This window comes from Pristiophorus japonicus, chromosome 13 (genome assembly GCF_044704955.1).
Source record: "Pristiophorus japonicus isolate sPriJap1 chromosome 13, sPriJap1.hap1, whole genome shotgun sequence".
Lineage (NCBI taxonomy): Eukaryota > Metazoa > Chordata > Chondrichthyes > Pristiophoridae > Pristiophorus > Pristiophorus japonicus.
The window spans coordinates 125,277,627-125,293,439 of record NC_091989.1 but is presented as its reverse complement, the minus strand read 5'-3'; the positions used below and the strand labels follow the sequence as shown (position 1 = coordinate 125,293,439).

At 42.5% G+C, this 15,813-nt stretch overlaps 1 protein-coding gene across 1 annotated transcript in view; it reads left to right on the top strand.

The window, feature by feature from the left end:
- Positions 1 to 11,047, top strand: part of mmp2 (matrix metallopeptidase 2) — a 35,976-nt gene extending 24,929 nt beyond the window's left edge. Inside the window, exons 10-13 of the mRNA XM_070897990.1 lie at positions 3,077 to 3,213; positions 8,790 to 8,949; positions 9,185 to 9,294; positions 10,247 to 11,047. Of these exons, the coding sequence (XP_070754091.1) occupies positions 3,077 to 3,213; positions 8,790 to 8,949; positions 9,185 to 9,294; positions 10,247 to 10,350 (511 nt within the window). The 3' untranslated portion in view covers positions 10,351 to 11,047. The remainder of the gene's footprint in view (positions 1 to 3,076; positions 3,214 to 8,789; positions 8,950 to 9,184; positions 9,295 to 10,246) is intronic.
- The last annotated feature ends 4,766 nt before the right edge of the window (positions 11,048 to 15,813 follow it).

The window sequence follows — 15,813 nt, the reverse complement described above, 5'->3', positions numbered from 1 at the left end:
TAATAAAGGAAGATATCAGGGCAGTTGTGAGAGACGATATTGGCTGTAATGAACAAAATATTGAATCATTGTGGGTGGAGATTAGAGATAGTAAGGGGAAAAAGTCACTGGTGGGCGTAGTTTATAGGCCCCCAAATAATAACTTCACGGTGGGGCGGGCAATAATCAAGGGAATAATGGAGGCATGTGAAAAAGGAATGGCAGTAAATCTTGGGGGATTTTAACCTACATATCGATTGGTCAAATCAAATTGCACGGGGTAGCCTTGAGGAGGAATTCATAGAATGCATACGGGATTGTTTCTTAGAACAGTATGCTACAGAACCTACAAGGGAGCAAGCGATCTTAGATCTGCTCCTGTGTAATGAGACAGGAAAAATAAACGATCTCCTAATAAAAGATCCTCTCGGAATGAGTGATCACAGTATGGTTGAATTTGTAATACAGATTGAGGGTAAGGAAGTCGTGTCTCAAACGAGCATACTATGCTTAAACAAAGGGGACTACAGTGGGATGAGGGCAGAGTTGGCTAAAGTAGACTGGGAACACAGACTAAACGGTGGCACAATTGAGGAACAGTGGAGGACTTTTAAGGAGCTCTTTCATAGTGCTCAACAAAAATATATTCCAGTGAAAAAGAAGGGCGGTAAGAGAAGGGATAACCAGCCGTGGATAACCAAGGAAATAAAGGAGAGTATCAAATTAAAAACCAATGCGTATAAGGTGGCCAAGGTTAGTGGGAAACTAGAAGATTGGGAAAATTTTAAACGACAGCAAAGAATGACTAAGAAAGCAATAAAGAAAGGAAAGATAGATTACGAAAGTAAACATGCGCAAAACATAAAACCAGATAGTAAAAGCTTTTACAGATATATAAAACAGAAAAGAGTGACTAAAGTAAATGTTGGTCCCTTAGAAGATGAGAAGGGGGAAATGTGGAAATGGCTGAGACCTTAAACAGTTATTTTGTATCGGTCTTCACGGTGGAAGACACAAAAACCATGCCAAAAATTGCTAGTCACAGGAATGTGGGAAGGGAGGACCTTGAGACAATCACTATCACTTGGGGGGGTTAGTGCTGGACAGGCTAATGGGACTCAAGGTAGACAAGTCCCCTGGTCCTGATGAAATGCATCCCAGGGTATTAAAAGGGATGGCAGAAGTTATAGCAGATGCATTCGTTATAATCTACCAAAATTCTCTGGACTCTGGGGAGGTACCAGCGGATTGGAAAGCAGCTAATGTAACGCCTCTATTTAAAAAGGGGGAAGACAAAAGGCAGGTAACTATAGGCCGGTTAGTTTAACATCTGTAGTGGGGAAAATGCTTGAAGCTATCATTAAGGAAGAAATAGCGGGACATCTAGATAGGAATAGTGCAATTAAGCAGATGCAACATGGATTCATGAAGGGGAAATCATGTTTAACTAATTTACTGGAATTCTTTGAGGATATAACGAACGTGGTGGAGTGAGGTGTACCAATGGATGTGGTGTATTTAGATTTCCAAAAGGCATTCGATAAGGTGCCACAGAAAAGGTTACTGCAGAAGATAAAGGTACGCGGAGTCAGAGGAAATGTATTAGCATGGATCGAGAATTGGCTGGCTAATAAAGCAGAGAATCGGGATAAATGGGTCCTTTTCGGGTTGGAAATCGGTGGTTAGTGGTGTGCCACAGGGATCGGTGCTGGGACCACAACTGTTTACAATATACATAGATGACCTGGAAGAGGGGACAGATTGTAGTGTAACAAAATTTGCAGATGACACAAAGATTAGTGGGAAAGCGGGTTGTGTAGAGGACACAGAGAGGCTGCAAAGAGATTTAGATAAGTTAAGCAAATGGGCTAAGGTTTGGCAGATGGAATACAATGTCGGAAAGTGTGAGGTCATCCACCTTGGGGAAAAAAAACAGTAAAAGGGAATATTATTTGAATGGGGAGAAATTACAACATGCTGCGGTGCAGAGGGATCTGGGGGTCCTTGTGCATGAATCCCAAAAAGTTAGTTTGCAGGTGCAGCAGGTAATCAGGAAGGCGAATGGAATGTTGGCCTTCATTGCGAGAGGGATGGAGTACAAAAGCAGGGAGGTCCTGCTGCAACTATATAGGGTATTGGTGAGGCCGCACCTGGAGTACTGAGTGCAGTTTTGGCCACCTTACTTAAGGAAGGATATACTAGCTTTGGAGGGGATACAGAGAAGATTCACTAGGTTGATCCCGGAGATGAGGGGGTTACCTTATGATGATCGATTGAGTAGACTGGGTCTTTACTCGTTGGAGTTCAGAAGGATGAGGGGTGATCTTATAGAAACATTTAAAATAATGAAAGGGATAGACAAGATAGAGGCAGAAAGGTTGTTTCCACTGGTCGGGGAGACTAGAACTAGGGGGCACAGCCTCAAAATACAGGGGAGCCAATTTAAAACCGAGTTGTAAAGGAATTTATTCTCCAGAGGGTTGTGAATCTGTGGAATTCTCTGCCCAAGGAAGCAGTTGAGGCTAGCTCAAATCACAAATAGATAGATAGATAGATAGATAGATAGATAGATAGATAGATAGATAGATTTTTAACCAATAAGGGAATTAAGGGTTACGGGGAGCGGGCGGGTAAGTGGAGCTGAGTCCACGGCCAGATCAGCCATAATCTTGTTGAATGGCGGAGCAGGCTCGAGGGGCTAGATGGCCTACTCCTGTTCCTAATTCTTATGTTCTTATAAAAAAGGTTTTCATTATAACATGGCTGCTTTGGACAAGTTTGCCTAACATTTTATAGTCTTCTGCATTAATTAGCTACATTTAAATTAATTTGGTAGAATCACCAGTTGGCCAAGTTATTCTCCCATTTGCAAGAGAAGTAATATGGGTCTTTTGCATAACTTTTAATTAAATTTGCAGATACATCTGGTTGTTTAGATACTTTTTAAAACACAATTTTTTTTAATTAGCATTCTCTTGCAGAGGTAGGGAATTAGGAACTTCTACTGCTGGCGTGCACTTTGCCTGTGATGATTAGAAACAGATGTGCTGATGAATCAGTCCATTGTGCATTCCCTAAAATCTTTTGTGCTGTTTAGATTCTTGTGGAGAACCACAAATCCCCGGAGCAAACCCACGGGACCAATGCTAGTTGCTAGTTACTGGTCTCATCTGCCTGAAAAATTTGATGCTGCCTATGAGGAGCCTTTAAATGAGAAGACGATATTCTTTGCAGGTATGAATTTCAATAATGGTCACTGTGAGTCATTAATATGTTATGTAATACAAATGTTATTTTGTCAAAAACAACTTGCGGAAACAGATCCAAATCTTGGCCAATCTTGGATAAAATTCTACAAAAGTACAAATAAATTGAATTTAAATGATTTGTTCAATCACAAAATTAACCTTTCAAAACTACTTATAGCTCCCAAAATGATTACTCATGTAAAAGGTTAACACCATATGCCCATGCACATAGCAAACATTTTAACATTACTTTTGTAAAACATACAGAAATGTTGTGCAAATTCTGAGCTAGATCCTATAGGCATAATGATTGGAGTAGGTTAAAGGAAATTTCAAAAACAAACATTTTCCACATTTTGATCTTTCACTGTCACTAGGTCACACACATATTGAAGCAATAATGACTAAGAAGTATGTTAAAGTAGTAATTTAGGACTAAAGTGTGAATCATCTTCCTCCAATAAATTTAGATAAGTCTATTATGTTATTCAGAACTTGAATCCAGCTGTTACAAGGTGAAAATATAACTTTATTCAGATTTATTGGCCGGACTTTTTCAGGGGTGGGGTCAGTCGGTGTGATCGGTGATGGGCCGGGCGGGAAAGTGTTTTTATTTCACCCACTGCCACGCGCCTTTCCCAATGTCGAGTCTGTCAGCGCTGAGCAGACCAGACACGCAGCAGGGGACACAATTAAGTGCATTATGACCTTGTTTAGACATCATTATGATACATTTTAGTCTACCTTTGGCCTTGCGTGCTCGCCCATGGGGTTCTCACTGCTCGGGGATCATGTCTGTTAAGTTGAGGTGGGAGTTGAATGGCCATTGAAACAGCTGATTACTTGACAATTTGAAATGTGCTATAAAAGCTCACAACTCACAGCTGTTCACTTTCCAAGCACAGAAGCTGTTGCTTACTGCATTTGGAACACAGATTGAGCTTTATGCAGGCTGCAAGTGTTTCGAGCAATCTCTCTATCCAGTGTCACCTCATTGGAACAACCTCTCACCATTGACCGAATGCTTCTGTCATCTCAACTTCACTGACAATCTGTTCCATCAATCATCATCATCATCATAGGCAGTCCCTCGGAATCAAGGAAGACTTGATTCCACTCCTAAAGTGAGTTATTTGGTGGCTGAACAGTCCTATACGAGAGGCACAGACCCTGTCACAGGTGGGACAGACATTTGTTGGGGGAAGGGGGGGAGGCGGTGGGACTGATTTGCCGCACGCTACCTATGCCTGACCTCTTCACACTCGCAACGTTGAAATTCGAAGAGCTCAACGCCCTCCCGGATGCACTTTCTCCACCTAGGGCGGTCTTTGGCCAGGGACTCCCAGGTGTCAGTGGTGATGTCGCACTTTACCAGGGAGGCTTTGAGGGTGTCCTTGTAACATTTCCGCTGTCCACCTTTGGCTCGTTTGCCGTGAAGGAGCTCCACATAGAGCAATTGCTTAGGGAGTCTCGTGTCTGACATGTGAACTATGTGGCCTGCCCAACGAAGCTGATGGAGTGTGGTCAGTGCTTCAATGCTGGGGATGTTAGCCTGGTCTTCGAACACTCTTTTCCTCAGGCGGCTGAAGGCTGAACTGGCGCACTGGAGGCGATGTTGAATCTCCGCATCAATGTCTGCCTTTGTTGACAAGAGGCTCCCAAGGTATGAGAAGTGGTCCACATTGTCAAAGGCTGCGCCGTGAATCTTGATGACGGGAGGGGCAATGCTGTGTGGCGAGGACAGACTGGTGGAGGACCTTTGTCTTACGGATGTTAAGCGTAAGGCCCATGCTTTCATATGCCTCGGTGAATACATCGACTATATCCTGGAGTTCAGCCTCAGAATGTGCACAGACACAGGCGTCGTCCACGTACTGTAGCTCAACGACAGAGGTTGAGGTGATCTTGGACCTGACCTGGCGGCAGCGTAGGTTAAACATCAATATGGGTGCCCTTTATACTCTCTCACCTTGGTCCTCAGAATCTGACCACGATCAGCCCCAACACCAGCAGCATCAGGCACACCAGCAGCACCAACAACAACACCAACCTTCACCGCAATCAACTGATGCTGCACAGGACAGAAGGCATCAGCACCCGACCACATTGCTGCCCGAGACGCCAGGGATGGCCTCACCATGGCCAGATTTACTTCACTTGATGCTGTACGCCGTGGCTGCCATATGATGCGCTAGGTTGGCACCACCCCACAACAATACCATAAAGTATCCCTACAATGCCTAAGCCATTCCTTTCACACTCATGACCATTGCGGGCTGGGGGTGCAGTTATAGAAACATAGAAATTTACAGCGCAGAAGAATGCCATTTCGGCCCATCGTGTCCATGCCGGCTGACAAAGAGCCGCACGGCTCTTGGTCAGCAGCCCTAAAGGTTCCATATAAACCTATGAACAATGACAAAAAGGCAAAGAACACCCAGTCCACCTCACACAACTGTGACACCCCTTCTACTGAAACATTCTACACTCCACCCCAACCAGAGCCATGTGATCTCCTGGGAGAGGCAAAAACCAGATAAAAACCCAGGTCAATTTAGGGAGGAAAAAATCTGGGGAAATTTCTCTCCGACCCATCCAGGAGATCACCCTGGCCGTATTTGATTCCCTGCAGTACTTACCATTATATCTGCGCCGTCCAACAAAAGGTCATCCAGTCTAATCCCAATTACCAGCTCTATGTAATCCTGCAGGTTATGGCACTTTAACTGCCCATCCAACCATCTCTTAAAAGAGATGAGGGTTTCTGCATCCACCACTCTTCCAGACAGCGAGTTCCAGATCCCCACGACCCTCTGCGTAAAGAAGCCCCCTCGTAATAGACCCCTCTACCAATGGAAATAGGCCCTTACTATCCACTATGTCCAGGCCCCTCAATATTTTGTACACATTACTGAGGTCTCCTCTCAACCTCCTCTGTTCCAATGAGAACAAACCCAGTCTGTCCTCATAAGTAAGATTCTCCATTCCAGGCAGCATCCAAGTAAATCTCCTCTGCACCCTCTCTAGTGCAATCATGTCCTTCCTATAATACAGTAGTATTAGTAGTAGTATACTACTACTAACATAGTAGTTCAGTTGTGGCCGAACCAAAGTAATATACATTTTAAACATAATCTCCCTGCTCTTATATTCCATGCCTCGGCTGATAAAGGCAAGCATTCATTATGCCTTCTTAACCACCTTCTCCACCTGGCCTGCTACTTTCATGGATCTGTGGACAAGCACTCCAAAGTCCCTTTGTTCATCTACACTATTAAGTGGCCTACCGCTTAATGTGTATACCCTTTCCTTATTAGCCCTCCCAATGTGCATTACCGCACACTTCTCTGAATTAAATTCCATTTTCCATTGCTCTGCCCACCTGACCAGTAGATTGATATCCTCCTGCAGCCCATGACATTCCTCTTCATATCAACCACACAGCCAATTTTAGTTTTGGCTGTAAACTTCTTAATCATATTCAAATCTAAATCGTTGATGTATACCACAAAAAGCAAGGGACACAGTACTGAGCCCTGTGGAACCCCACTGGAAACATTCTTCCAGTCACAAAAACATCCATCAATCATTACCCTTTGCTTCCTATCTCCAAACCAATTTTGGATCCAACTTACCATTTTGCCCTAGATCCCATGGGCTTTAACCTTCATGACCAGTCTACCATGTGGGACCTTATCAAAAGCTTTGCTAAAGTCTATATACACTACATTGTATGCACTACCCTCATCGAGCCTCTTGGTTACCTCCTCAAAAAATTCAATCTGGTTAGTCAAACACAATCTTCCCTTAACAAATCCATGCTGACTGTCGCTAATTAATCCTTGCCTTTCCAAATGTAGATTTATCCTGTCTTTCAGGATTTTTTCCAATAATTTTCCCACCACTGAGGTTAGGCCGACAAGCCTGTAATTACTTGGCCTATCCCTTTCTCCCTTCTTAAACAAAGGTACTACATTAACAGTCCTCCAATCCTCTGGCACCTTGCCCAGATCCAAAGAGGACTGGACACTGATGGTCAAGGCCTCTGCTATTTCCTCTCTTACTTCGCTCAACAACTGGGATGCATTTTATCCAGGCCTGGGGAATTTCAAAGCTGCTAAACCCCTTAATACTTCCTCTCTCACTATATTTATTTCATCCAGAATATCACACTCCTCCTCGATAGCAGTATCTGCATTGCCCCTTTCCGTTGTGAAAACAGATGCAAAGTGTGCGTTAAGAACCTTAACAACATCTTCCGCCTTCACACAAAGATTACCCTCATGGTCTCTAATAGGCCTACCCTTTCTTTTGTTACCCTTTTACTCTTGATATATTTATGGAAGATCTTAGGGTTTTCCTTAATTTTACTAGCCAATAATTTCTCGTTCACACTCTTAGCATTCCAAATATCCTTTTTAATTTTGCCTCTTAACTTTCTATTTTCCTCTAAAGATTCTATAGTATTTAGCCATTGGTATATGACATAAGCATCATTTTTTTTCTTTATCCTCCCCTGTAAGTCCCTAGACATCCAGGGGGCTCTAGAATTATTATTTCCAACCTTTTTCTTTAAGGGCACATGTTTGGCCTGAGCCTTCCGGATCTCCTCCTTGAATGCCTCCCACTGTTCTCACAAATAGCTGTTTCCAGTCCACTTTGGCCAAATGACTCCTTAACTTAGCAAAATGACGCCTCACCATTCAATGCAACTCACTAAGCCACTTCCAAATCTGTCCAAGAATGCAAAGTATTGAAAATAAAGGTTTCAAGGTGGCTGGAGAGATGGGGTGTGATAATATAGATAGAGAGAGATGGCTGGAGGTGCAAGGTAAGTTGGTGTGAGTAAGGATGTGCAGCAGTAGTGTAGGGAAGGCAGAGTGATGGGGATGTGATGAGTGGCACAGCAGGATGAGGTTGAGTGTGGCCTTGTACTAACATTTTGTGATTTACCTACTGAGATCCTTAAAACGTTTGAGACATTGCACACAGATCCTCCTAACCACATCCCTGCTTGTGCCCTCCTCTGCAATATGAAACCAGGCTGTGTTGATCTCTTGAGGTGGTCTCTTCCACCCATGGGCAGGGAAGAGGACCTCTCTGCATGCTGTGACTCCCTCCATAAGCATTTGGAGGGAGTCATGGGAGATCTGGGAGAATCCCTGTACCTTTATAATGCTTGTCCGTGTTTGCAGCACCTCAATGCTGTCGAACACTGACAGCACAAATGTCAAAATAAATGTAGACATGGTCCATTTTAAGGAAATTGGCTGATGACATGTCATCAAATCACATCACCAAACTCATTTCCTCTAATTGGGCAGAAACGCTCTGAGCGGGCTTAACAAGCCAAATCAACGTAAATTCATTTCACAGAGCAGGATGGAGCCAGCAGTGGGGTCGGGACCCACCAGCGACCCGCCGAGGTGAGCAAAATCCTGGGAATTGTGGCTGATAAATTAGTTGTTTTGCAGAGCACATGTATGCTAACACTCGGAGATCTCTGATGAGCAATGGTCAATTGCTCTATCTTACTAATAAACAATGGTCCTCTTTATTTAGGTGATCAGCACTGGATGTATATTGCCAGTGACCTGGAGAAAGGATATCCCAAGAAAATCTCCACACTTGGGCTACCAGATGACTTGCCACGTATTGATGCAGCTTTTAACTGGAAGAAAAACAAGAAGACCTATATCTTTGCAGGTGACAAGTTTTGGAGGTAGGCTGAATCTCTGAATATTAATCAGGGAAATTTTTATTTTCAGTTCATAGTTTGAGTAGTAAAATTAATTTTTGTTTTTAAATCTCAGATTTCACAATGCTGCAGATGATGTATATTTTTATATTGGCATGTCATTTTACGTACAAAAAGTACACCAACATTCCATCATAGCTGTTATTATGAAGAACTTACTTTATTACAATTAAAGGTTATGTATTTCAAACTGTTACAGATACAATGAAGTGAAGAAGAAAATGGATGCTGGGTTCCCGAAGTTAATTGCAGATTCCTGGAACGGCATCCCAGATAACTTGGATTGCGCCGTTGAGTCTCTTGGAAATGGTGAGCCAAACTTTCTTGAAACAGCCTGAAGACATAAATGTCACTGGTTAAGAAATAGGAAGCCAAACAATCTTACTCTTGGCATAATGGATTCTGTGATTTGATAGGCACATTTCTTACTTTTTCTCTTTTACATGAAAAACGTAAGAAACAGGAGCAGGAGTAGGCCATACGGCCCCTCGAGCCTGCTTCGCCATTTAATACAATCGTGGCTGATCCGATCATGGACTCGGTTCCACTTCACTGCCCGCTACCCATAACCCCTTATTCCCTTATCGGTTAAAAAACTGTCTATCTCTGTCTTAAATTTATTCAATGTCCCAGCTTCCACAGCTCTCTGAGGCAGCGAATTCCACAAATTTATAACCCTCAGAAGAAATTCTTCCTCAACTCAGTTTTAAATGGGTGGCCCATTATTCTAAGATTATGCCCTCTAGTTCTAGTCTCTCCCATCAGTGGAAATATCCTCTTTGTATCCACCTTGTCAATCCCCCTCATAATCTTATACATTTTGATAAGATCACCTCTCATTCTTCTGAATCACATGTATGCAAATTAGACTTAAATCATTGTAATGACAGTACCCCTGCCGTTTGTTTTGACATAACATGTCAACATTTGTTTCAAAATTCTGAAAATGAATAGTAAAGACATTGTTCCAAATTAATGCAGCATTTGAACACAGTAATTCTTGCATAAAGTAAGCTCTCAATCTTTGTCACTAAGAAGCGATGTGGCATCTTCTGTCCCTACCCAGGGGAAGAATAATTGGACAGTCTGCCTAAATCATACTCATGAACTTCTGACTGACTAACTAGTTTGGAGAAGCAGAGTTAGGTCCAAAAGTAAAGTCCCCTGCCTTTTGCCCAACAGAAATTTTAGACAAGAATCCATTAAACAAGAGAATGTTCATTCATAAATGTGCATTAAATATGTTTTTTATTTTTCACAGGACACAGCTACTTTTTCAAGGATTGGTACTATCTTAAAATGGAAGATCAGAGCTTGAAGATTGTCAAAGTAGGGAATGTGAAACATGACTGGCTCGGTTGTTAGGTTTAACGTGTTTTCTATCATTTATCTTTTTTTCCTCCAAATAGTCATATGTCTTAACTGTAAGTTATTGTTAAAATGACAAGTATAGCATTGTCTTACAGTTGTAAAGTCAAGCTTGGAATTTTACACCAGGACCAAATACATCAGTATTATATCCAGCTTTGCTATTGAAACAATAGGATTAGGTCAGTATTTTCATTATTCTGTGAGAACTATGGACAAAGTGGTGAAGGCACAGGTTGCCTGAAGTATTGATTTGTGTAGTGTGATGGAATTGTAATGAGAAACTATTATTTAAGTATCTGAAAATGCTTTCTGTGCTTCACTGGTACAATTTTTTTAAACACAGGCGATATATAAACGTGAATTTTTTTTGTAAAATACAGGAAATGCTTTAAACAAATCTAAATTAGTTTTGAAGCTTTGTGTCCTATGCAGTGTTATTGAAACATCGTAGTAACCAAGACATGGAAATAATCAATCAGCTATTAAAAAGAGGTCACAATTAATACCTTTTGGAACAAATGTATGATGGCCAGCTGAAAACAGCCTAAAATCAGTTTATTTGTGCCAACTGATGTACAACTGCATCAGCTTTCATTGTATGTTCTGAGCACTGCCATTATTTGAAGAGAGCGCTGAGTCAAAGCTTCTGTAGTACTCAAAAATGATTAAAAGGTTGACAATTCACAAGAAACACAGGTGTTTCTATTTCTTATTTTACAGTGTTAAACAAACCTACAAAGGGATTGTGATATTTTGAAGTAGTCTTGTACTAATTTAGTTTTTTCATACATTTGTATTCAATAAAGTTCTCAAAGAATTTTGAGTCCCGTTTTTGTGAATAATGATCAGTGAAAGGATGGCAAAGGCAGACAAAGTCATCTCATTAAGTTTATTCAGAAATTATTTAACCCATACATCACAATGGGTATTAATATATTGTTAATCAAATTAATCCTTGCCGGGAGCTAGACATTTTGATGAAAGTCATCTCATTAACAACATAGGTTGATAAACCTATTTATTAACAGAAGGGGAGGAGGTTACAGGTCTGAAAATGTGATAACCTCATATTAGGAATGTACATTCTAAATATAAATTCCAATTTGCAAACACAAATTAAATTATTTCAAGCACAATGAGATGGTAACAGTGACCTTTCTCTTATGTGACTTTACAAAGTTCTGCTGAAAATCAAAAGTATTTATCCACATGTATAAAAATCTAAGTACATTGGCCAGGAACGTCCTGTGACGGCGACATTTGCGATGAATTCCATAAGTTAGACAGTTGTGCGCCCCAGTCTCCCAGTGGCCAATTTGTGCCAAAAATTTACTGGGGAATGGATTAGAATGCATCACAACTAGCAGAGTGGTGAATCAGAAGCTGCGCAGCCAATGGCCAATTCTGGGATAGTGGCAGCAAAATGGAGATGGCCTCTCTGCTCTCTGTATTGTCACTTTGGTAAAATACATCAACATGTCAATCTGAAATATCCTAAGCTGTCTTTACAGAGCATCACATAGATTGCTTATATTTGACTTACAAGGGACGTGAATGTAAGCCATTAGAAGAATCTTGTATTGTGCCCAATAATGGTTTGTTTCCTGCATGCCCGTAGCGGAATTTGCAGGGGTTGGGATTGCCAAGATCATTCTGATGGTAAAGGGTCTGTAGTAATTTCTGTGAAGCAGAAAGCAGCTTCCAATATTCCTGCTTGCACCAAAAATAAAACTGCTTCTGTACTATGAAACGCACAAGTTAATTCCAGAAAAGTGCCTAATTTACTTAGTTGTAATAAATAGGAGATTGTGGTTTCCTGGTTGTAGGTGAATCAAAACAATGATTATGACTGACTTGTGGTGCTCTCTTTATCCAATTGTTTTAGGAAGCAAGTTATAAAATGCTGAATTATTGTGTTAATGCCATTTTATTGCAATCATATATATTTGACCAACGCACATAATGATATTACACCCTCTTAATTTAGTAGGCCACAATGGCAGTTTCTGAAATTATGTTAGAAAGCCCACTCAAGCAAATTCACAATTGGCATTAATTTTAATAGGGGGCAGAGTTATTATTATCCATGCACTGTTTCAGTTAGGGGCAACAGCAGAGCAGCACAAAAGTTCCAGAAAATTATGGTATGAAATCATGAAAACACCCTATGATGTAGATGGGCCATTTCAATGGTGCAGTCTACAGAATATTTTGCGCCAACTCTGAATTGTTGCTCAGTGTGAAAAATGGATAGAAAACTGCAAAGATTGGCATGGCTCTATAATCAGGTTAATTTCAACATTTCTCCTAATATTGCTGAGGTTGATTTTAAATGAATAAGCAGAACACATGAGCATTGGAAGTGCAAGGAAATGAAGCTGTAATGATATGGTGGCATCATACATCACATTTTACGATAAATCCTTACAATACAGTATAAATGCACATTAGGCCCATGCTTGAGAGAAGGTCACTGTGACCAGTAACCTTTATTCGCTAGCACTCAAGTGATGAAGGTGGGTGGAGCTTCCTCTTTTATACCTGAAAGACCAGGTTAGGAGTGTCTCCCACAAGTTCACCAGCTAGTGGTCAATGTTCTCACAGTGCACAACTAGTCAGTTTATACATGAGTTACAATGATAGTTAAATACATGACATCACCTCCCGGCCAAAATCTTATTGGGATCACAGGTTGAGTCTCTCTGGTGGTTTACGCTCCCTTGTAGAGCGCCTGAGTTGGGGCTCCGGTTGTTGGGCACTGGCCTGAGTGTCTGCTGTTTGTGATGCCTCAGGCCTGTCCGGACTGCCCACAGTGACTGGGCTCTCTTCCACTTGGTTCCAGTGTTCGGTCACCTGTGGTGGAGTGAACTCTACATCGTGTTCTTCCTCTGCTTCTTCTATGGGGTTGCTGAACCTCATTTTTGTTTGATCCACGTGTTTGCGGCAGATTTGTCCATTGGTAAGTTTAACTACTAGAATCCTATTCCCTTCTTTGGCAATCACAATGCCTGTGAGCCATTTGGGCCCTGCAGCATAGTTGAGGACAAATGCAGGGTCATTGACATCGATACGTCGCGCCCTCGCATTCCTGTCATGGTAGTCATATTGTGACTGACACCTGCTCTCGACAATTTCTTTCATGGTGGGGTGTATAAGGGATAACCTGGTTTTGAGCGTCCTTTTCATTAGCAGCTCTGCGGGTGGAATCCCTGTGAGCGAGTGTGGTCGGGATCTGTAGGCCAACAGGAGGCGTGATAAGCGATTTTGTAGGGAACTCCCTTGGATTCTGAGCATTTCCTGTTTGATTATCTTCGCTGCTCATTCCGCCTGGTCGTTTGAGGCCGGCTTGAAAGGTGCCATTCTGACATGGTTAATTCCATTGCCTGCCATGAAGTCCTGGAATTCAGTGCTTGTGAAGCACGGGCCATGGTCACTGACCAAGACATCTGGTAGACCATGGGCGGCGAACATTGCCCGTAGACTTTCTACCGTGGCAGAGGATGTGCTTGAATTTAAAATGTCACACTCGATCCATTTGGAGTAGGCGTCTACTACAACCAAAAACATTTTTTCCACGAAAGGACCTGCGTAGTCCACATGGGTGTGTGACCATGGCTTGGCGGGCCAGGACCAGGGGCTATGGGGGGCTTCCCTGGGCGCACTGCCAAGCTGGGCACACGAGTTGCACCTGTGAACACAAAGTTCCAGGTCTGCATCTATCCCTGGCCACCAAACGTGTGACCTGGCAATTGGCTTCATCATGACAATGCCCGGGTGCTCATTGTGGAGTTCTCTGATGAACACCTCGCTGCCCATCTGGGGCATGACTACACTGTTTCCCCACAATAGGCAATCGGCCTGAATCGAGAGTTCATCCCTGTGCCTGTGAAATGGTTTAAATTCCTCAGGGCATGCCCTGTACGTGGCTGCCCAGTCCCCATTCAGGACACATTTTTTGACTAAAGACAGTAGCGGGTCTCTATTTGTCCAGATTTTAATCTGATGGGCTGTCACGGGTGAGCCTTCGCTTTCACAAGGGTCAAGGATGTCTCTGAGCGGGTGCAGGACATTCTGAAAAGGGAGGGTGAACAGCCAGTTGTCGTGGTGCACATTGGTACCAAAGATATAGGTAAAAAACGGGATGAGGTCCTACGAGACGAATTTAAGGAGCTAGGAGCTAAATTTAAAAAGGAGGACCTCAAAAGTAGTAATCTCGGGATTGCTACCAGTGCCACGTGCTAGTCAGAGTAGGAATCGCAGGATAGCTCAGATGAATACGTGGTTTGAGCAGTGGTGCAGCAGGGAGAGATTCAAATTCCTGGGGTATTGGAACCGGTTCTGGGGGAGGTGGGACCAGTACAAACCGGACAGTCTGCACCAAGACAGGACCAGAACCAATATCCTAGGGGGAGTGTTTGCTAGTGCTGTTGGGGAGGAGTTAAACTAATATGGCAGAGGGATGGGAACCAATGCAGGGAGACAGAGGGAAACAAAATGGAGACTGAAGCAAAAGACAGAAAGGAGATGAGTAAAGGTAGAGGGCAGAGAAACCCAAGGCAAAAAACAAAAAGGGCCACTTTACAGCAAAATTCTAAAGGGTCAAAGTGTGTTAAAAAGGCAAGCCTGAAGGCTCTGTGCCTCAATGCGAGGAGTATTCGGAATAAGGTGGACGAATTAACTGTGCAGATAGCATAAAACTAAAAAAGGGAAGGTGGCTCAACCGTGGCTATCAAGGGAAATCAGGGATAGTTTTAAAGCCAAGGAAGTGACATACAAATTGGCCAGAAATAGCAGTGAACCCGGGGACTGGGAGAAATTTAGAACTCAGCAGAGGAGGACAAAGGGTTTGATTAGGGCAGGGAAAATAGAGTATGAGAGGAAGCTTGCAGGGAACATTAAAATGGACTGCAAAAGTTTCTATAGATATGTAAAGAGAAAAAGGTTAGTAAAGACAAACGTAGGTCCCCTGCAGTCAGAATCAGGGGAAGTCATAACTGGGAACAAAGAAATGGCAGACCAATTGAACAAGTACTTTGGTTCGGTATTCACTAAGGAGGACACAAACAACCTTCCAGATATAAAAGGGGTCAGAAGATCTAGTAAGAAGGAGGAACTGAGGGAAATCCTTATTAGTCGGAAAATTGTGTTGGGGAAATTGATGGGATTGAAGGCCGATAAATCCCCAGGGCCTGATGGTCTGCATCCCAGAGTATTTAAGGAGGTGGCCTTGGAAATAACGGATGCATTGACAGTCATTTTCCAACATTCCATAGACTCTGGATCAGTTCCTATGGAGTGGAGGGTAGCCAATTTAACCTCACTTTTTAAAAAAGGAGGGAGAGAGATAACAGGGAATTATAGACCGGTCAGCCTGACCTCAGTAGTGGGTAAAATGATGGAATCAATTATTAAGGATGTCGTAGCAGCGCATTTGGAAAGAGGTGACATGAAAGCATG